Genomic DNA, 22,615 nt, shown 5'->3' with positions numbered 1-22,615 from the left:
CAAACGAGAATTTTTCCAACTTTCCATCCCTTAATCCATTCTGCATCTCCTGGTCCCACCAGGCTCCTTGAAGTTCCATAAATTTCCAATCCCATATTTCCAATTTTCCAACTCGCTTCGGCTTTGAGGCTGGCCGGGGGGTTAATTTTGACAAAATCAACAATTCGGGTGATCGGGTGGTGAAAGTAAAAGCAATTAAATCGGCGCTGGATGCGCTGGGAGGGTCTCGAAATGCAGATTTTTGGGAAGGAGAAGCGATCCCGGCTCTCCCGAGCATCCCAAATTCGGGATTGCGGGGAGCGGCCGCTGCGCATGCGCGGGGCCCCGCTCGCCCGGGATTTACCCGGGATTAACCCGGGATTAACCCGGGATTTACACGGGATTTACACGGGATTGGGGCCAGGACCGGGAAAACCGCCCTGCCCAGGTGGGTGCGGGCCGGGGGCGGCATTCCCGAGGGAACAGCCCCGGGATGAGGCGGGATCGGGAAGCGGCGGCGGCGGGCCCGGCCCGGCCCAGGGAAAGGAGCGGCGGGCCCGGATCCCGCTGGAAATTCCGCCACAAAACCCGCAGGGAAATTTATCCCAAAGCCCTCAGGGAAATTCCATCCCAAATCCCGCAGGGAAACTGAGCCCCAAATCCCTCAGGGAAATTGAGCCTCAAATTCCTCCGGGAAATTTATCCCAAATTCCTCAGGGAAACTGAGCCTCAAATTCCTCAGGAAAATTCCATCCCAAATCCCTCATGGAAATTGAGCCCCAAATTCCTCAGGGAAATTGAGCCCCAAATTCCTCAGGGAAATTGAGCCTCAAATTCCTCCGGGAAATTGAGCCTCAAATTCCTCAGGGAAATTTATCCCAAATTCCTCCGGGAAATTGAGCCTCAAATTCCTCAGGGAAATTCCGCCCCAAATCCCTCATGGAAATTGAGCCCCAGATCACTCAGGGAAACTCCATCACAAATCCCTCAGGGAAATTGAGCCCCAAAACCCCCGGGGAAATTCCGCCCCAGATCCCTCAGGGAAATCCATCAGGGAAATTCCAACCCAAATTCCTCAGGAAAATCCACCCCAAATCCCTCAGGAAAATTCCACTCCAGATCCCCCACAATGAAACCCCATCCCAAATCCCTCAGGGAAATTTATCCCAAATCCCTCAGGGAAATTGAGCCCCAAATTCCTCAGGGAAATTTATCCCAAATCCCTCAGGGAAATTGAGCCCCAAATTCCTCCGGGAAATTTCTATCCCAAATCCCTCATGGAAATTGAGCCCCAAATTCCTCAGGGAAATTTATCCCAAATCCCTCATGGAAACTGAGCCTCAAATTCCTCAGGGAAATTTATCCCAAATCCCTCAGGGAAATTGAGCCCCAAATCCCTCAGGGAAATTGAGCCCCAAATTCCTCAGGGAAACTCCATCACAAATCCCTCAGGAAAATTCCATCCCAAATTCCTCAGGGAAATTGAGCCCCAAAACCCCCAGGAAAATTCCACTCCAGATCCCTTAGGGAAATCCCTCAATGAAACTCCATCCCAAATTCCTCAGGAAAATCCACCCCAAATCCCTCATGAAAATTCCGCTCCAGATCCCCCTCAATGAAACCCCATCCTAAACCCCAGGGAATGAAACCCCAGGGAAAATGAGCCCCAGATCCCTCAGGGAAATTCCACCCCAAACACCTCAGGGAAATCCGTCAGGGAAATTCCGCCCCAAATCCCTCAGGGAAATCTCTCAGGGAAATTCCATCCCAAATCCCTCATGGAAATTGAGCCCCAAATTCCTCATGGAAATTTATCCCAAATCCCTCAGGGAAATCCCTCAGGGAAACTCCATCCCAAATCCCTCAGGGAAATTCCATCCCAAATCCCTCAGGGAAATCCCTCAGGGAAATTCCATCCACAAACCCATCAGGGAAATTCTATCCCAAATTCTTCAAGGAAATTGAGCCTCAAATCCCTCAGGGAACCTGAGCCCCAAATCCCTCAGGGAAATCCCTCAGGGAAACTCCATCCTTAATCCCTCAAGGAAAATGAGCCCCAAATTCCTCAGGAAAATTGAGCCCCAAATTCCTCAGGGAAAATCCATCACAAATCCCTCAGGGAAATCCCTCAGGGTAACTCAATCCCAAATCCCTCAGGGAAATTCCATCCCAAAGTCTTCAAGGAAATTGAGCCTCAAATCCCTCAGGGAACCTGAGCCCCAAATCCCTCAGGGAAATTCCTCAGCAAAATTCCATCCCAAATTCCTCAGGGAAATTCCATCCACAAACCCATCAGGGAAATTCCATCCCAAATTCTTCAAGGAAATTGAGCCCCAAATCCCTCAGGGAAATTCCTCAGGGAAACTCCATCCTAAATCCCTCAGGAAAAATGAACCCCAAATCCCTCAGGGAAATTCCATCCCAAATCCCTCAGGGAAATTCATCCCAAAATCTTCAGGGAAACTCCATCCCAAATTCCTCAGGGAAATTTCATCCCAAACCCCTCAGGGAAAGCCTTGTCCAGGGTATTTGGGAGCTTGGAGGTGGAAAACATCATCAACCTGTGCTCCCGTGGGAAGTTAATAATTAGTCCTTATTTCCTCTGCAAGTGCAATTAAGGCATCCAAGGGCAGCAGCCTCGGGCGCTGTTGGTGTGGAGCGAACTTGAAGGAAAATGTGGGAGAAAACCCAGTTCAGGGGTGGAAGGTGCACCTTGAAAAGCGGAGATCAGACAGAGGAGATTATACCTGATTTTGGTTTAATTGTAGCACCAAAATGCCTCATCCAGACCCCAGCTGGGGGAAAAGCTGGACACGGTGCTTCCCTCCCCATCCATCCTTCCCACAGCATCCAGTGCCGGGAAGATGGATGGCAGCAAGGAGAAATGGCTGGGAAAGCAGGATGGGGTGTGAGGGAGCCCAGCAGAGCTGCTGGCTTGCCCTGACACCCCTTGGGGTCTTGGCCACCCTTCAGGCACACACAGCTCTCCTAATCCCAGTGCAGGTGTCCCAATCCCAGTACAGCCCAGTACAGATGTCCCAATCCCAGTACAGCCCAGTACAGATGTCCCAGTCCCAGTACAGCCCAGTACAGATGTCCCAATCCCAGTACAGCCCAGTACAGGTGTCCCAATCCCAGTACAGATGTACCAGTCCCAGTACAGCTGTTGTGACCCCTGTAGAGCTGTCCCAATCCCAGCACAACCCAGTACAGGTGCCCTGATCCCTGTCCAGCTGTCCCTGTCCCTGTACAACCCAGTAAAGATGTCCCTGTCCTTGTACAGCCCAGTACAGGTGTTCCTGTCCATGTCCAGCTTTCCCAGTTTCTATACAGCCCAGTACAGGTGTCCCAGTCCCAGTACAGCCCAGTACAAGTGTTTCAATCCCAGTACAAGCCAGTATAGGTGTTACAGTACCTGTAGAGTCTGGTACAGGTGTCCCAGTCTCAGTACAGGTGTTCAGTCCCTGTAGAGCCTGGTACAGGTGTCCCAATCCCAGTACAGCCCAGTACAGGTGTCCCAGTCCCAGTACAGCCCAGTACAGCTGTCCCTGTCCCTGTCCAGCTGTTCCAGTCCCAGTACAGTTTTCTCAGTCCCTGTCAAGCTTTCCCAATTCCAGTACAGCCCAGTACAGGTGTCCCAATCCCTGTACAGCCCAGTACAGGTGTTCCTGTCCCTGTCCAACCCAGTACAGGTGTCCCAATCCCAGTACAGCCCAGTACAGGTGTCCCAGTCCCAGTACAGCCCAGTACAGGTGTCCCAATCCCTGTACAGCCCTGTAGAGGTGTTCCTGTCCCTGTCCAACCCAGCAGTGTTCTCCCAGTCCCTCTCTCTTTTGAGAGACCTCAAAAGCCAGAGCCACCTCAGCACATCCTGCTGTTCCAGGTGGCACATGCCACAGGATTTCCTGTGGGACAAGTGCTGCCTTCCCTTGCTCCCAGGATCCAGCCACCAGTGAGGGAGTGTTGCTGCCTAAAGCTTTACCAAAAAAAAAAAAAAAAAAAAACCAAAACAGTACAGGAAATATGAATATGAAAATGTCACAGTAAGATTGAAACTTCAGACTCTGAGGTCACATCCAGGGTAGAAGAGTTGAGGTTGCAGGAGCCATGGAGGACCTGGAGGACAATCCCAGCACGTGGGTGTATCCCAGGATTTCCTGTGCAGCCTCAGTGGTGATTCCCTGCCTGCAGCACGCTCTGCCCATGAATTATGCAGGTTTTGATCAGGTTAGAGCGTGTGTGTTGACATGGTGTCATCCCGGATTCTTAATCAAGATGCCAGGGAAGATGGAGCAGCTGCCCCCTGAGGCTTCGTTAGCCGTGCCCATCATCTGATCACTGAGTTATTACAGTTCCTATAAAGCTGAATTTTGGGAATTCCAGCCTGTCACTCAAGCACCCTGATCGCCCAGCTCTCCTGGTGGGGTTTGAGTTGGCAGCACCTGGGAATGCTGCAGCAGTTTGTCCTTGCTCTGCTGCTGTCTTAAGGTTTCCTTATTTTTACTCATTTTTAGTGATTCAGGATTTAAAAGTGCCTTTTTCTATACTCACACAATATTACAGTTGCTATTCTTTTGAGAAAAAAAAAAAAAAAAACAAGAACCTATAAATGTTATAACGAGTGATTTTAACATTAATATGAAGTGACAATTCTTGCTAAGGTTTGATGATTTTATGTCAATAAAAGCACAAGCCTAAAGCCATTTATTTATGATTGATTATAGCACTGATGAATAGAGTAACACATAATATCTTCTATTATATAGGGTCTGGAATAATTTTGTTTTCAGTAGCTTGATTTTCTGCAAACTCTTTTGCTTTTATGTCTTTATTCTTCTGTTCATCCTGGCCTTTTTAAATAAATACTTTCCTTTCTAGGCTAGGTGGAAAAAACTGTTCACACCAGAGGCCATCCATACTGCACAGCCAATTTATTCTCTAGTAAGCCCACTCATTTATGCAGCTTGATTTGTTTTCCATATGAGAATATTCCCATTTTCCCAGGGGTTTGAAGCTTACTCTGAAAATGGCACCTTTTAAAAGCAATTATCCTTAATCCTCTTTAACCAGTGGCTTTGGTGTTATGTCTTTTTAGACCTGGATATTATTTAATAATTTTTTTTTATATAGCAAGCTAAGCACAGAGGATGATGTGCAACTGCAGTCACAAATCACTCACTATAAAGAAATTTCCTTTCTGCCTCTTTCTAGTTCTGCACCATTTGTGTCTCCTTGCATTGAGCAAAATGCACATCACCAGCCCTGACACATGGAGAGTTCTGTTTTATTGAGCAATAACTTCATGTCAAATCAGCTGCTAGAGCTTGCAGTTTGCACAATTCTCATGGAATTGTGGAGGATCCCTCGGGGTGGGCTCTTGTCAGTCCACCCAATGCCTAAATGAAAATGTCATTTTACCACAGCAACCACTTCCACAGAATTCCTCCGTTCTCCAGCCTCACTAGAGCTATAAAAGAAGTCAAATATTGTCAAATATTGCACAGGGAGATGCATGTAAATGACATTAATATTAATAAGCAGAGATTAAGATACCACAATTATGAAGAAGTGAAATTCAGTTGGTAAGGAGCTGATGAGGGATCTATTGTAACAAAACCACTTTAAAATAAGCATATTCCTTAATAATCCACTACTTTAACCATGTTCCTAAGTGCCACATCCACACAGATTTTAAATACAGAGCTCTAAAAAGCTCTAAGAACAAATATTGTTCTCATTTAGGGCTTTGCACAGGAATAAATGTAGATGGAGAATGAGGAGCAGCTCTGCAGTAATAGTTTGGGAATACAAATAAGCAGTGCCAAGAATGAGAGAATTCATTCAAAATTAGGAAAACTGCTTCAGCATCAAAGCTCATTTTCCTCCCAGAAACCAATGCTAAGGCCCAACTCTTGTGGATTTCTGACAGGATGGGTTTTGTTTCTTGTTTGAGAAAGCTCTGGGGGCTTGCAGAGTTCAGTAGCACTGAAGCCTCATCAGAAAAAATTCAGACAGACAAGTCCATTCCCAGATTCAGTGATGTAATTGAGTAAAGTCTGCTGGAAATTGAAAAGCTTCAGGAGTGACACTGATTAAAGGGATATATCTGGCAGCTTTTCATCTGACAATCAAATTACAGCAGAGGACTAATCAAAGCAAGATCCTTACATGATCTCTATCTGTTTTTATAACATTTTCATCAGTTCTGAAGTGTTAATCCCAGTTTTGAAATTCAGGCTGTGATCACTCTTGTTTTGCCTGCACTGACGGCATCCTAAGGAATCCTAGAAATTCAGATTTTTTTTTTTTTTTCTGATGATTCTTCAGCCAGATAGAAATTCATTTCTTGCCCTTCCCAAGCCTTACAGAAATTCTTACTCCAGAGTGCTGGAGGCTGTAGGAAATGCAGTATCTTGTCTCCTTGGAGACCTTAAAAGAACTTTAAAAGAGCTGATTGTGTGAGCTGAACACAGCACACAAATGACAGGCCAGAGCCCAACTGTGCAAATCCTTCTTTAAACTTTTACTAACTCTGCTGGGAACAAAACTGCAGGAAGAAAAAAAATCATCCCAGTTCATAAAAAGATGTGTGCAGTTGTACCAACACTTTTATTTTTTGAAGGATTTCCTGTATCTTTAGAAACAGCACTGAATGTTTTACATGGATTTAGTGAAGAGAGTATTTTTAGAAAGGCTTTTTGCTCATGAAGCAGAAATACATTTTTGAACAAGAAAATGCTCTTGTGCTTTAAGGTTGAAGGGAGATAGGGGTGGAGAACAAATTTCATATTCAAGGCCTGTGGAGGAGCTCATCCCAGGTGTTTGACACGCTGGACAAAATTTGGTTCTTCACACCCACAAAGTAAAAATAAATTTAAAAAAAAAACCAAAACAAAACAAAGTAAAAAAAGTAAATATTACCCACAAAGGAAAATTCATGGATATGCAGGATTATCTTTTGGCTTTTTCACCTGCTCCTGTGGATGAAGGCACAGGGCCTGTTTGGGTGCACCCTCCTGGCCAGTGCAGAATTAGGAGGAGGAGGAGTTCCCAGTTTTTATTTCCTGCACCAGAGGCAGGCTGGGTGATCACCTCATTCAGTTTTACAAACTGTGAGTTTTATAGTACTTTATGTTAACAAATTAAAAATGGAGCTGTATTTTTTTTTTCTATAAGGATTTTTAAGGATAAACTGTTGAATTAAGAAATGACACTTAAATTATTTTTACTTCTAACTTAATAACTAACTACTTGTGGTTTGTAATGTGGATTTTTTTAATCTAATTACACAATATTTTTAAACTCATGAAGAAGAAGGGGAAGAAGAAGGTGAAGAAGAAGGACTAGTTTTTCTTCTAAAACTTCTATTTTGCTTTATATATATTATAAGATTTTAAATTAAGTATTTTACTATGTGAAATGGATTAAGAGGTTCACTGGAGGAACATCTACAGATTTTGTGCTCTGTGCTTTGCACTTGGGATTACTGAATCTCTGTGTCTAAGAAGGGACTTGTACATTAACTATACTTCAAAGAGACAAAACTTGGCCTTCTCCCTTGAAAGCTGAATGGGAATTTAATTTTTTTTTAATGCATACAGTCTATCCTAAAGATATTTCCAAAGAGAGCAGCAGTGGCTGTGATTTCCACCATCCAGTTTTGGTCTGATTCTGAGAAAAGGAAACAAAAAATTCAACTTACTCTGCATAAATAAAAAATCTTGTGATGGAGGGAGAGAGAAATTGCAATCAGTTAAATATCTGAAGTGATATTATACACTTTTATTTAAACCACACACTTAAAATTTTAGTTTCATTATTTAATTTTGGAAGTTTCCTCTACGGCTTCAGGTCAAATACAGTGTTCTCTTGGGAGTCAGTGCTTGTTAGCACAGAAAGTCAAAAATTCTCAGTAACCAGGGTTCTGACACTCATTGCTGTTCTTTATTTATTTCTCCTGTTCAGATGCATCACCGTGCACGTCACACCCGCGTGCTGAAGCCATGAATTCCAGAAAATTACCCTCAGAACCACGGAGAATTTTCCCTGCTGCCAAAGCCCCCAGCCAGCAGCCATCCCACATCCTGGTGGTGGATGTCACCTCCCCTTCCTGGGCCAACACTTGCTCCGTGCTCTCCGAGGCTCTGGAGAACGTCCTGTGCCTGGCGTGTGGCCTGGCAGGGCCCTGCAGGGTGCCCCTGCTCAGCCTCTACGTGGTGCAGCTCCAGCAGGAGTGTCTGCTGCCCTTCACGGTATGCTCCAGGCTGTGCTGCTGCTCAGGGGACAAAAAAAAAAAAATTAATTATTTATATCTGAATTCATGTCTAAAAATCTGTACACAAATTTAAAAATAAGCCCTTCTCAGGAGGATCGTTTCGCGGGGAGGTGAATTTTATGAAAGGGTCAAGTTGAAAAGGAGGGGTGTTCTTTTTGATCTGTGAATCTGATAAATTAGGTTTTGTGCTCTTCCTTCCTAAAACGTCTATTTTGGAGCATCTGTTGCATCTTTTGTGTGCTGCTTTGTGCTGTCCTGCTTCTCTGTCAGAATTATCACACACAGTCAAGCTGGACAAATATTACCAATGTGTAAGAGGTTCTAGGTATTGAAGGGGAAAGCTGCAGAGTTAAAATATAAAATATTAAATATCTGTGCTGAATTTGAGAAACATCCTGTGATTTCTCACATAATCATCTGGAAAAGTGCTCTAAGACTAAATCAAATTCTAAACCCAGCACTGGCAAATCCACCATTTAACCATGTTCCTAAGTGCCACATCCACACAGATTTTAAATACAGAGCTCTAAGTCAGTAAGAACAAATATTGCTCTCATTTAGGGCTCTGCACAGGAATAAATGTAGATGAAGAATGAGCAGCAGCTCTGCAGTAATAGTTTGGGAACACAAATATGCATTTTAAAGTTCACAAGAATTTTTGAAGTCATCCTGTTAGAAATAATCATACAGCACCAGTGTAAACCCACAGGATTAACCCTTCCACTTTATACAGCAATGGTGGAAACATTCTGAAAAGTTTTGTCGAGTCTTCACATCTTGAGAAAAAAAAAAAAACAGGTCGAGAGTAAATTAGCAGATGTGATCTGCAAGAAGACTCTGGCTAATGGTGGTGTTTGTTTTGTAGGAAAGGTTATAGATAATGTGACAAGGATAATCTTACGACTGCTGCTCCTGATCAGTTGTCTTTTTTATTTAAACAACAATTCCTCATTTTGATAGTCACAGTTTTTAAAGGCAGAGGAGCCCTTAGATCACTGTTTTGTTCGTATCACAGGCTATTATATTTCACTAAAGTACCCCTATCTCATTAAACCTTCCTTCCAGAAAGCCATCTAGTCTTGATCTGAAGAAAAGATAGGTAATCAAGTACTTCTCTTGATAATTTCATCCAGTGGTTAATAATTGTCATTGTGAAACCTGGACCTGGTTCTTAATTTGCATGTATTTGCTTTATCCTCCTGAGACTTTTTAATATATTTACTCTTCGGGCTAGATTGAAGACCATGCTAGCATTTTTCTTTCTTCCTCTAAACAGGAGTCCCTTCTCTGTTCTGGTTGGTAAATCAAGAACAAGTTCTAAGTTTAACTGCAAAATATTTTTACAATTCTTTTAATAATTTCCAAGCCATACTTTGTATTCACTCTGCTGGCTTTTTGGGTGCTACATTCCACTAGCAGACATCAGCTGCTGTAGTGAAGCTGTTTTTCAGAGCTGTGTTAGACAAATCATGAAGTCAGGAAAGCCCCAGAGCTGAAAATAGAGATGGGGAGAGTACATGGGGAAGTGTCACACACACTTACCCTGGTTTTAACCTTTCCCCTGTGCTTGTTTATAGTCTCTGTTCCCACTGGTCTCCCCAGTAGGAGAGTCCATAAAGCCTCCCTGGAAAGGGCAAGGAGGGCAAAGAAAGAGAAGCCAGAATGAAAGCACATAACTGTAGGGAAAAGTAAATGGTGGCAAGATAAGAAATCAGCACTGAAACATCAAAAAATTTAATGTGGGACTGAGTAAGGACTGAGCAGAGCCTTTGTAGCTTCCCACTCAGTCCTGCTGAAAGCCCACCCTACAAACCAGGGCTCAGGGTTCCTTCAGTGACTCAGGCCTCCACACACCTGAAACAAGTCAAATGTTCACCTGCAGCCTCTTCAGTGGGGAAGGTGACCTCTGGCAGCAATGTCTTGTATTGCTTTCAATAAATTTGGTAGAGTTCACTCAGTATCTTTCCTGTGGCCACAGTTTACCAGTTTAGCTGCTGGGTCTGTCTCAGCTCTGAGTTCTTGGTGAGGTTCAGGTGAGCTGGCTTCTCTGTGACCACCAGCCTCCCTCCACATTATGGAGAGGTATTTCATGTTGCTTACCAGCTCTCTTGGATTGAAAAGACACGTGTCTGCTAAGAAAGGCAGGAGCCTTCCTTGAAATTGAAAATGTAAACCCCCTCCCTCTGAATTATTATAATTTTGCAATTAAGGGGCTCTCAGGTGAAGACATGGGAATAGGAATAACAGGAAAATTAAAACTATAAATTCAATAGTACAAAAAAAAAGAAAGTAAACCACTGACAGTCAGAGCAGGGCCTGGCAGGCTGTGGGTCAGGGAGGTGGCTCAGCCCCATCCCAGGGTGGCTCAGCCCTCCTGCAGTGCCAGCTGTGCTTCTGCTGGAGCAGGATCCTGCACAAGGGGGGAGTTTTCCTCTGGAGCTCCAGGGCTGGGGGAGATGGGCCTGGGCTCCTCTGGGAATGCAGGGGGAAGAAAGCTGCTCCTCTGGGAATGCAGGGGGGAGAAAGCTGCTCCTCTGGGAATGCAGTGGGAAGAAAGCTGCTCCTCTGGGAATGCAGGGGGAAGAAAGCTGCTCCTCTGGGAATGCAGTGGGAAAAGGCTGCTGTGGTGTTCCAAAGTCAGATTGTATCCAGGTAGGAATGCTTGGTTCCTCCCCCTGGGTGGAGCCTCTCCCCATGGGATGATGGAATTTTCTCAGCCATGCAGGGACACTCAATGGCCCATGAACAGAAGATAATTAATAATTAATGGCCCATGAACAGCAGAGATCTCCTGGAGGGAGGATTGGTTGTGGAACAGATAAAGAAAGCTGCCCAATGAACAGCAAATGACTGCCCCACCTCTGACAGATGATAACAGAATACAAACCCCCAGCTACATTTTGTAACCTAAGCCACCAGCCTTTCCTGCTCCTTGAACCCTGTTTTGCAGCAAGTGAAAGAAAATTTTGCCCGAATTCAAGCCTGCATTTCGGAGCTCCGCTCGCTCCCGGCTGAAGGCTGCTTCCCACAGGGGGGGAACGGAGTGCTGCAGGCTGTGCAGGATGGATTGCAGCAGTTCAAGCAGTACAGCAGGCACACAGCAGCAGGAAGCTCCACAAATAATTCTGTTGAGGTAAGAAAATGCTGAGGAGGGAGTGGGAGCCATCTATTCTTGCTTGAAAGCAAAACCAGTGAGAGACTCCAAGTCAGAAATACAATTTATTCGGAAAAGGGAAAATAAACCAAACCAAAATACATGCAATAACACAAAAGAAAAAAACACAGACAGAGTCAGAATACAACCTGTCACCTTTTTGTTCAGGGTGTTGGTAGCAGTCCCAATTGGAATGGCTGCAGTCCTCCTGGAGTGGCAGGTGTGGTTCTGTCAGAGCAGTGATGCTGTAGAAGGGTGTAGTCTTCCTCTGAAATCCAGTGATAAAACACAACTGTTCCTCTGGGAGCCCAGTGGAAAGGCTGAGTCTGGTGTCCCAGAAACTCAGATTATATCCAGGTAGGAATGCTTGGCTCCTCCCTCTGGGCAGAGCATCTCCCAGTGGGCTGCTGTAACTTTTATCAGTCCTGCAGTGACATTCAATATCTCATTAACAGCAGATGTTTCTCTGGGGGGACGATTGGTTTGTGCAAGAGATAAAGAAAACTGCCCAATGAACACAAGAGACCTGCCCCACCTCCAGCAGATGGCAAATAGAAAACATTTTGCCTTGCAATCTAGGACACCATCCCACAACATTGTGCTTTATAAATGTGTATTTCATGTGCAGTGAACAAGCAGAAAAATTTAGGTGTTCAGCACTCTGGATGTTTCAGAGATCCACAGAAGTCTTGAAGGAAGATATCAAGTCCCCAAATTCTTCTGGACAGATTCCTGTGGAAAATAGGACACATCTAGGGAAAGCTGCCCTGGTCCAGGATCTGATAGATTTTGGTGGACACACTTTTGGTGGATTTTCGTGGCTGTATTTTCAGCTCTAAATGTGTGTTTTTGCATAAAGGGGAGGGAAGCTGCTAATAACACATGAGAACAGATGTGTAAATGCAGAAAGCAGAGCAAGGTTCACAGGAGGAAGTATTTTTTAATCAGTTTCAAATGACATGAAAGGACAGGGAGTTATTGAGGGGAAAGGACTCACACAGAAATGGTGTTTTCCTCTGGACAGCAGAAAATATCAGCTCCAAACAATCTTGCAGTTCAGACTTCCCTAGCTCAGGGTCCACCTGCCAGTGATAAAAAACCAAATTGAGATTCCCACAAGTTAAATTTGTCAAGGCTTTCTGCTTTGTTTAGGTCCTTAAACCCTTCCAGAGTCTCACAGAGTCACGGTGGGATTGGGCTGCATTGAGACTCACTCCCAGTGTCTGTCCAGGAAACTTTTCTACTGATTTTCTGCTTTTCTTGGGGCTTTAAGGCATTTTTCCTGACCATTTGAAAGCTGGGGGATGGAACAAACAGAGCATGCTTTGGGGACAAGACCTTTTTTGACACACAACAAAACCCAGGATGTTTTCTATACTTGCAGGAACAAGCTACATTAAAAATTAAGTTAATCCATGGATATAAGGAGCTTTTACTGCCATAAGCAGTCCTTCTAGACTAGTTCTAGATTATGCAATTATTCTTCTAGTTCTTCTAGATTATGCAATTTTATTGTACTTCTCTTTGCAAGGGGATGTAAGACATGCTGCAGGGACAGGCTCTGGTCACTGACAGGCAGAAGGGAGTTTTACCCTTACAAAAGGCCAATAAACAAGTTTCAAAAAAAGGCCTCTTGTTGCTCCAGATACTTAAGTGATTGCAATTTCTCTCCCCCTTATCGCAAGCATTTTTTTTTATGCAGAGTAAGTTGAATTTTTATTTCCTTTTCTCAGAATCAGACCAAAACTGGGTGGTGGGAATGACACCTACTGCTGCTCTCTTTGGAAATATCTTTAGGATAGACAGTATACATTAAAAAAAATTAAATCCCCATTCAGTTTTCAAGGGAGAAGGCCAAGTTTAGTCTCTTTGAACTATAGTTAATGTACAAGTACCTTCTTACACACAGAGATTCAGTGATCCCAAGTGCAAAGCACAGAGCACAAAACCTGTAGATGTTCCTCCAGTGAACCTCTTAATCCATTTCATATTGCCTTAAATGTGAGCCAAAGCTCAAGAAAAAAATTTGCTTATAAATCTGCTTTTGAATAGATATTTCAGCAGGATTTTTCCCCTCTCCATAATGAGGCCAATATTACTCAACATCTTCACCTCTTAAGAGAGAATTGGGGTAGAGGCAACTTCTTCATGCTCTGCTTTGTGTTTCAGATCACAATTTTGACCGGCCAGCCCAGCAGAGACATGGTGAAGCAGCTGGAAAAGAAATTACAAGACGTAGATCTGGTGAGCCTGCGAAGAATACAGGTCATTGAGGTTGTGAAGAGAGATTTCCTGGAGCCTGAGGACGTGGAGCAGTGTGTGCCAGCAGAGGAGCCCAGCAGTGGTGAGTGGAAGGCATTTTTAGGGAAGTTATGGCTTTAGGCAGCACGACAGTCCAACATCTGCCACTTCCCTTTGGGCCATTTAATGTCCCTTGGGTCAGTGGGAACTGCTGTGCCTGGAGGAAATTTGTACCACAGCATTTCTCTGGAGCTTGTAGAACTTACAGACCTCGTGTATTTTTGGAGTCCTGGATGCTGAGAATTTCAGACTTTCTGTGCTGGCAGGCACTGACCCCCAGGAGAACACTGCATTGACCTAAGGTCGTGGAGAAGGTTTCCAAAATGGAATGATAGAACTGGGATTGTGGGTGTGGAGTTTGATTGGAAGTGTGTAATATCACTGGGTGGAAAACCTAGAGTTTAAGGTTTTAGAATATAGTAATATATATAAAGCAAAATGGAGGTTTTAGGACAGACACTGCTCCTTCTTCTTCACCTTCTTCTCCATGGGTTTGGGTGGTATTTTGTAATTGGACAGAAAAGTCTCCATTGTGGACTTTGAGTGATTAGTTATTGGGTTAAAAGTGAAAATAATTTTGGTGTCATTTCTTAATTGGACATTTTAGCCTTAAAAGACCTTGTAGAGAGAGATATGGGGCCATTTTGTAGCTTGTTAGTGAAATGCTGCAGAACTCACTGCTTATGAGACTGTAACATAGATTAAAAAAATAAACATCTGAGTCTGAACACAAAATACCGTCTGGAGGGCTTCAATCCCGACCTTGACAGGAAAAAAAAGCCAAGAAATGGCAGTGTATTACTTCAGCTCATGGTGTTACTTAAAATTCATGTGTGACACAGCTTCACTGTGGAGGGTTAAAGAGAAAAAGGCATTGAGTTCTGGGGGTAACACACTCTGAGCATGAAAAAAGCAGCAGCAGTAAGCAGGACCTGTATCAAAGACAAAAAAAAACAGCTAATTAAGAGGCTTGGTCAGTGACAGTAACTGTTCCCAGCAATGTGCAGCCTGGCAGAGAGGATTATGTGGGGATCTTTGAAGTTTTGAATGAGTTACACACAGGATTTCTGAGCTTTTTAGATGATGTGTTGATTTTTCTTATCTTCTACATGGGCAGGAAGGGTGAGTTAGGCCCACACCGTTACAGCATGGTTCAGAAGGCCATAAGACCTTTAGTTACAAGACTTTTTAAGGAGTTATTGACTACTAAAACACTGTTAACAAGGATATTTATGGTTTTGACCCAATCCCTAAATATTTTCTTTTATGGACCCATGATACAGTGTAAGTTTTCCTAGCTAATCATTTTATGACACACAAACTCACGGTACTGCTTTCTAATTTCTTCATTTACCTTTGTAGCTACTTTAATTTTTTCTATATCTTAAACTCTAAAACTCTCAATTTTCTTTTACTTAGCTTATCATGTCTTTGTTTTAAACTATAAATCTACATTCTTGCTTCTAGCACTTAAGTTTGGAAGCTATTTCTAAACTCTCAGATCAAGTCTTGTGTTTAATTCTAAGCTTTGGCTTACAGGCCCAAAGTTCTGAGAATTCTTTGTATTTCAGATTTCAACAGAATTAAAAGGGGTTATTTCTGTTTTTTCCTGAGGGACAGACAGTGCTCTTTGTTTCTTGCTGTTCATTTTCTTTCGTGGTTACAGCAAATTTCTGGTCAATTGTCACAGTAGGGACTGAGAATTCTGCAGGGACTTCTTGGAAGGCTCAGCTCCACAGAGGAGGAGATGCTCTGTGCCTCTCTGTCACAGGGCTGCTTTAGGAAATGCAAACCCCCACCCAAATTATTTTTAAATTTGGATTTTTGTGTAGCCCTTTCACCCAGTAAATGGAATGAAAATATCAACGTGGACATAAAGGCCGTTGAAATGTCAAGGGATGAAATTCTAATTTTCTGAGTGGATGAACTATTTGGTCTTTAAGAAAAGTAACAGGGGATGAATAGGTCTGATAATTGGGAAAATGAGCCCAACTGGTTTATGATACCCATTGGAACTCCCTTCTCCTGTTTCAGAAAAAAAAAATCCATTTTACTCTAAAAAAATTACAGTAAACAGCATTGAATTTGCATGATCCAGTGTGCAGGAAGTGCAAGATTAGTGTTGTGCTGAACTAGAAAATAAATATCGTGATGCAGCACTTAATCAAGAGCTTCATTTCACTGAGGCTATTTCTTCCATTAGTTGTTTTAGGGGTTATTTGAACTACTTAGATTTTTAATAGCCAGAGCAGGATCAGGATATCCCCTTCATAGGTTCATTCCCAGGTTCGTGCAGCTGCAAAAGACTTCAGTAGATTGAAAACCCCACGCTGGCAAATCTTAGAACAGCTTTGAACATGCTCAGGTCTCAGGATCTGAGCAAACTGATTTAACTGAACCCCATGGAGAGCAGGACATTTGAGGTGGGAATAATCTGGGGGAGTAACCAACAGGATGCCTGGCCTTTGGATGGACTGATCTTTAATTAATAAATTATTATTATTATTATTATTAATAATAATAATAATAATAATAATAATAATAATTCGTTATTATAATGTATGTTTTATTATATATTTATAATATATAATTTAAAATATATATTACATAATCTACTATATTATATTTATTTATTTAATATATAGTTAATATATTTCAATATATATTTATGAAATAAATATATTAAAATATAATAATATAATTTTTATATCACATATTATTATATTATATATTATATATGGCTTGTAGTGTATATTTTATTATATATACATTATATATAATCTAGAATATTTATTACATAATATATATGATATATAGCGTAATATATATTATATATACTATGCATAATATATAATAGATAACATATATTTTAATTATATATAATATCTATAATATTAATGTACAATTTATTAATAATAATAATAATAATAATAATAATAATAATAATAATAATAATAATAATAATAATAATAATAATAATAATAATTACTATTTATTTTCCCCTGCCTCATTACACTCCCTGAAAGCAGCTGAGCCCTGCCAGACCTTTTGCTAACAAAGGTTGATATTTGCATGTGCTGGGGATAACTGCTCCCAGCTGTTTCTGTTTGATAAAAACAAACAAGTCCTGCAGATGAAGCACTAATGCCTTTTTTATGACCACAGCTCATCTTCTGCAAGTCCCAGGGCTCCTTTCTCTGCCTGGCCTCTGCTCTCCAGGAAGTTTGAGACCCACTGCACAGAAGATATGGGCACCCCAACCTGTTTTTCCTAATAAATGCAGTGAATTTCTTTTAAAATTGTCATGTCTTGTGCCAATTGCAGATGTGTAAGTGATTAAATATCTATTACAGAGGAAAAAAAAAAAATTAAAAAACTAAAAACCAGGGAAATATTTACTGAGGAAAGAACTAAAGCATTTACCAGCAACAAAAAACAAATCATTCCCCTTGTCAGCTGTTTTTAGTTGTTTGTAAAAGTCAGTTACATGGATTTCCTGGTGCTTTTTTTCTGAGCTGTAAATGCCCTCTTCAGTGCACATCCCTGAGAGAAGCCCAAGCCTAAAATCTGTAAGGAATGCATAAAAAAAAGGATTATCAACAGTGAATTCTGCAGGGAAATGGGAGCAACACTCAGGGCAAGGGACTGGAAGTGGAACAGCCTCCAACTAAAAAAAAAATAAATAACCAAAAAAAAAAAAGTAGTTAAGAACTAAAAAAAAAAAAAAAAAAAAAAAAAAAAATTGAATTAAATATCCTGACAGCCAGGGACAGTCAGAGAGGATAAGGAAAGGTTTTTAGTAGCAAGGGGCAGTGTGAAAGATCTGTTGTGAGTGGAAGTCGAGTCTGCTTTGCTGCAGACACAACATAATCTCTTCCTCAAGGCTGGGAGGTGGGGACAGTCAAAAAGTGTGTCCTGCAGAGCTAGAAATTAATTAATTTCTTGGGATTTTTCTTTGGTTTGGGTTTTTTTTAATGCATACGTGTCACTTTTGCCAAATGGCATTAAAAATGCTAATGCACAAAGAAAAGATTTCTCAGTGTACATGGATGTAGGACTGTTTTTTAATCCCCCCGCTGGCCTGGTAAACACAAGGAGGGGAAAAAGGCTATTTCTGCTATTTATTCATCTTCTCAGAAAGCCTTTCCACATCCTGGCTGTATGGTAAAGCTATTAGTGCTACCACACTGTGTCTCCTGGGCTTACATGTGGTTATATTGCACATCTTATGCAATTTGAAAATAGAGTTTTTTTCCCTTCCCTTTATTTTATTTATCACATTTTTTTATTTTTCTGATGGACCTGAACCTAGCTTCTCATCTGGATGCACCTTTGAGGTATTATTTGTGGGTGGTTTTGTTTGTTTTTTTTTTCTGGATTTACATTGTTTATACCCTTCCTAACTCTGCTGTCTATCCTACATTTCATGCTTAAAAGCTGTTGCTACATCAAACCACATTTGTCTGCACCTCCAACAAAGGAGTTTAATAATTGTTGAAGGAATCTTTTCAACGGCTGAAAATTTTGGTGCTTTTTCACCTATTTTTTTTCCTTTTTCCTGCAGATGTGGCAATCCTGGGAATGGACATCGAGGTGCAAACTGTAGAGGACAATGTCATCAGCCTGGAGATGCTGTTTAAAACGTGGCTCCATGACCATGGCACAGAGAGGGAACAGCTCCATCTCCTCCTTCCCTCAGGAAGTTTTGGCCACGCTGCTGCACCCAAGAACACCATAAGTATTTCATTTTCTCTCCCCTCTGCTCCCCTTCAAGGAGCTCCTGAATCCCTCAGCCTTAAAGGTTACCCAGGATTGTCCTATGGACACCTTCCCTCCTATTTTGAGACCCAGGTGAGGTCTGTGGATAAGTTGCAAAATCATCAGTTTTACAAAGCTGCTCTTTGCTGCCACAGCTGCTGAGGCTGCAATCATTTCCATTCTGCAGCAAAAATGTGCCTGGAGGGGCATGTGAATTTACAGCCACGTGGCCAAGGTAAAAAGGAGCCTGGAGAATTGAACAGCCCTAAAAATTGTGTTCAAAACAGAGTCTGTGCCAGAGCTGCACTTAAATAAAGGCTGTCTTGCAGAGGGACTTGGGGACAGGTTGATGCCTTGTGTCAGGCTTAAGTATTTTCCTTCCTCCAATGGTTGCTAGAAAACATTAATTTTTAAGTGTTTTGAGCATGTCATGTTCTAAACGTTGCCAACCCCAGCAACCTAAACCATTCTCCTTCTCCCAGTGTGCCTGAAGTGTGATTTGCAGGAGAGGCTGCTGGACCCAGCCCTGCTTTTGGGGACAGCTGATGGCCCTGGGAGAGCAGCAGATGCCAGTTCTCCCTGGCACATGGCAGCCTGGCCATCCACAGCTCTGCACAAACTCCGGGTGCTGAAGTGAGTGGTGCTCCTTGTCTTCCACTGGGTGACTGGGGGAGGGTGTAAGAAAAGCTTCATTTTCCTGTGCAACATCACCCTGGGGCCTGCTGACATCACCAGGAGGCTCTGGGGTGCTGATGAGCCAAATTCTGGTGTGAAAAAACCCCAGTTCCATCACTCTTCCTCTCATGGAACAACACAGCCCACGTGCAGACCACAGTCACTCCTGGTGTCACCACAGCACTCAGTGAGGGTGACACCACAAATGCCATTCCTGCAAAAGTTCTTTTGCCCCAGTGAAATGTCTTATTGCAGTAATTCTGCTCTCTTATTACCTAATGAGGCCACAGCAATTAATTGGATGTCAGAGCCTAAGCAAAGCCTCACAGTGCTGTGATTTCAGCTAAGAATTCACTTTCCTGGCAGCAGTTCATGGCACAGGGCAGAGCACAGAGATGCTCTCCAGTGTCTTTTTTGAGACTTCTTTAGAAGAAAAAACAGGATCATTTCTAAGTTGTGCAGTTTCTTTTACAATGATGAGCACTAACATGAGCTGTATCCTGGCAGGGCTCTGAAGTCTGAAGGGGTCTGTGAGTCTGTACTCTATGGACTGCCCTTCATCATCAAGCCCACAAGCTGCTGGCAGCTGGACTGGGATGAACTGGAGACAAACCAGCACAGCTTCCATGCTTTGTGTCACAGTCTCCTGGTGAGTGTGGGAAAACTGCAGTGTGATGGGGAGGGATGGCCAGGGAAAGGAACAGTGAGTGCACACCTTGTAACATCTGTCTGGCTGCACCAGGAAACATTTTAAAAGCTGCAACCTCATCTCATGGGCCAGAGTTGGGCTTGTAGATCCTTCCATCTGCTGGAAAGGATGCTACAGCTCATCAGACCTTATGGAAGACCCTCAAACCTACCAGAAATGAGTGTTTGGAGGTGTGAAGTGCAAATGCCAGGGTTGGAGTTAGACTTGATACTTTAACAGCAAGAATAATCGACCAAAGCTTGGAGTGTGGAGAACTGGCTGTTACTGACAAGCTGCAAACCAAAATTGGGTGGTTTTTTTAAGCACTGACTTGCTAAAAAACAAACCAAATGCCATACTGTCCTCAGCCCTGCTGCAGAATAGTTTCCCCTCCGTGATGTGTGAGTGTGCCTGCCCTGAGCCCTCGGTGGCAGCGCTGAAGGAAGTGGCTGTTGCTGTTGTTCACACCTGGATTTTGCCCTTTAGAAAAGGAAGTGGATGCTCTTGGCCAGGCACGAGCCCCAGAACATTGGACCAAACTGGAACGTGGTGGTGTATCCCTATTATGTCATTGTCCCCTCTGACTCTGCCACTCTCCTGATGAAAGCAGTGGCCATCAGAGAGCTCCTGCTGCCTTCAGCCTTCCCAGCCCTCTTGGCTGAGCACCCCGAGCGAGTCAGGGGCCCCATCGAGGTGAGTCACTCATTATCAGCTCTGTTATCACCTCAGCAGATAACGAGAGAAGGAAATGGCAGTGACAATGTCTAGTGGCAATGTCTAGTGACAATGTCTAGTGATAGCTGGAGTGTGATGTTGCACTCCAGAACTCTTTCCCAGCAGACAGTTTTCTCCACGGACAAGTACCTGTCCTTTGGAGCAATGTTGTGTGTCTGTTGGGGGGAAGAGGCCTTGTGAAGCAGAGTCGAGGGTGACAGTGCCCAGAAAAGGAGTTCCAGCTTGTTGGCTGATTCTGGGCATGGGAAAGGGTAGCACTGCATCCTGCATGGGAATGTTTAAATCCATTAAGATCTGATTGGAGATGCCTCTTGCTCTATGCACAGTTAAGAGTGTTCCTTATGGTTTGCAGCACAGCCAAAAATCCCTTCACTTTTCACTGCAGGGTGGGTGGTTTGGCGTGTCGACAACACTGTCCCCGAAAAAGAAACCAAAAAAACCACAAACATGCAAACCCCACAACCTCCACCTGTCACATCCTGTAGCAAACTCAAGTTCTTTCTTCCAAGCAGAGCGCCCTGAACAACTTGGAAGTGGAAGTTGCTTACAACCCCTTGCACCTGAAGAGCAACCTCTACAAATACCTGAAGAGTTCCTTGTACAAACCTCCACACCGGCAGCAGCCCCAGCCCCGGGAGCAGCGCCCGGAGCGGCACCAGCCCAGGCAGGTGAGTCCCTGTGTGTGTGAGCAGCCTGCCGGGGGTCTGATGTCCCCTCCTGGCCAGATTCCAGCAGATTGTGCATCCCTGGCCAGATTCCTGCAGGGGGGCTGCAGGCAGCTCCCTGTGCTTTGCAATGTAAGGCACAGCCAGCACCTCTCCCCCAACATGGGCTTGTGTTTTGTCCCTGTCTTGCAGCCTCAGAGCAGAGCCAAAGCTGCAGTGGCTCCCCTGCTGATGGCTCCCTCTCCCCTCCAAACCAGACCAGCAGCAGCAGTAGCAGCCAGGAGAGGCTCCTGTGAGGGCTCCCTGCTCCCCAAGGAGTACGAGGAGTTCTTGCAGTGAGCAGCAGGACCTGGCCCTGGGCAGCCACAGGTCCTGGCTCAGCAGCTGGCCGGATGTGGTCAGGCAAGACACTGAGCTTGGCCTTGGTGAGACAGGCACTTCCCATCGTTTGTTCCTCCTGGTTGTTGTTTCACGTTGTGTTTGTCACCGAGCTGGTTCTGCAGGAAGTTTGCTGTTCGGGGACCCTCTGTCCAGAGATCCAGCAGTCCCCTGCAGCAGCAGCAGCACCACGTATTTCCTGTTCTTGCCAGCACACGTCACCAGCCTGCCTCAAATTTGTGTTTCTGAGACTGGGCTAGCACAGGCCACAAATCACAGATTGCTGCCAGTGGGAGCTGAAGAGCTGCAGGCAGAGCAGGAAGGAAATCAGACAAGGCAGGCAGTCATGCTGAGCTGCCCTCATCCTACAGCAGCAGGTTCAGTGGGGTGGCTGAATAGGAATGAAAACAGGGCTCTTGGATTTAATCTTAAAGCCTGGAGTTCTGCTCTCCAGATGATTTGGTTGCTTCAAAGATTGGCCCTGCTGTCCAACGCCCCAGCTCATGAAGGGGGTTGTAGCAAATGCCAAGCCAGAGCAATTCCAGAGGATTCCTGCCCAGATGCCAGCCTGTTTTTCAGTGCAGGTGTAGGGTAGGTGTGAGCCAAGGGCAGCTTGACCAAGCCAAAGTGGGGCGGTGTCACTGAGCCCCTGATGCCAAGCACCAGCAGAGTTTATGTTCTACTTACGTGATTCTAAAAAGCTGTTCCAAAATAAAGTTATCCTCCATGGAGTTCACTCTCTGCCTGTGGTTTCTCACATGTCCAGCACTGCTATCCCACCTGTGCTTCCTGGGAAACAGCTGCAGGTGAGCAAGGACATGAGGCAAGCACCACAATCCCACCAGAGCCATCTCTTTTCCCTGGGATCTGACAGCCCCAAAGGCATGGGCTGGCTCTTCCCATGCCCTGACTCCTCATCAGGCAGCTGCTGGGGCCAGACATCAATGGCAGGTACCATGGAAGACAGGGCAGGCACCCCTGCAGGCACAGGGATCATTTGGTGCAGG

General features: G+C 44.0%; 1 protein-coding gene across 3 annotated transcripts; it reads left to right on the top strand.

Annotated features, from left to right (window-relative positions):
* Positions 1–274: 274 nt before the first annotated feature.
* Positions 275–22,339, top strand: M1AP (meiosis 1 associated protein). Of its 3 annotated transcripts, none has more exons than XM_021526811.3 (10): positions 275–427; positions 7,945–8,231; positions 11,205–11,387; positions 13,578–13,752; positions 18,274–18,447; positions 18,950–19,100; positions 19,650–19,791; positions 20,317–20,523; positions 21,078–21,233; positions 21,423–22,339. In XM_021526811.3, exons 1-10 carry the CDS (start codon positions 313–315, stop codon positions 21,567–21,569), a joined length of 1,737 nt encoding a protein of 578 aa, XP_021382486.3. In that variant the 5' UTR covers positions 275–312; the 3' UTR covers positions 21,570–22,339. The 3 variants fall into 3 exon arrangements, with proteins under 3 accessions (XP_021382486.3, XP_085433584.1, XP_085433585.1); XM_085577459.1 differs by lacking the exon at positions 275–427 and adding an exon at positions 3,807–4,115; XM_085577458.1 differs by lacking the exon at positions 11,205–11,387.
* Positions 22,340–22,615: the final 276 nt, after the last annotated feature.

The sequence above is a fragment of the Lonchura striata genome, chromosome 4 (assembly GCF_050655825.1).
Source record: "Lonchura striata isolate lonStrDom1 chromosome 4, ASM5065582v1, whole genome shotgun sequence".
NCBI classification, from domain to species: domain Eukaryota; kingdom Metazoa; phylum Chordata; class Aves; order Passeriformes; family Estrildidae; genus Lonchura; species Lonchura striata.
The sequence above is the reverse complement of the archived record's forward strand: the minus strand, read 5'-3'. Positions and strand labels throughout refer to the sequence as shown.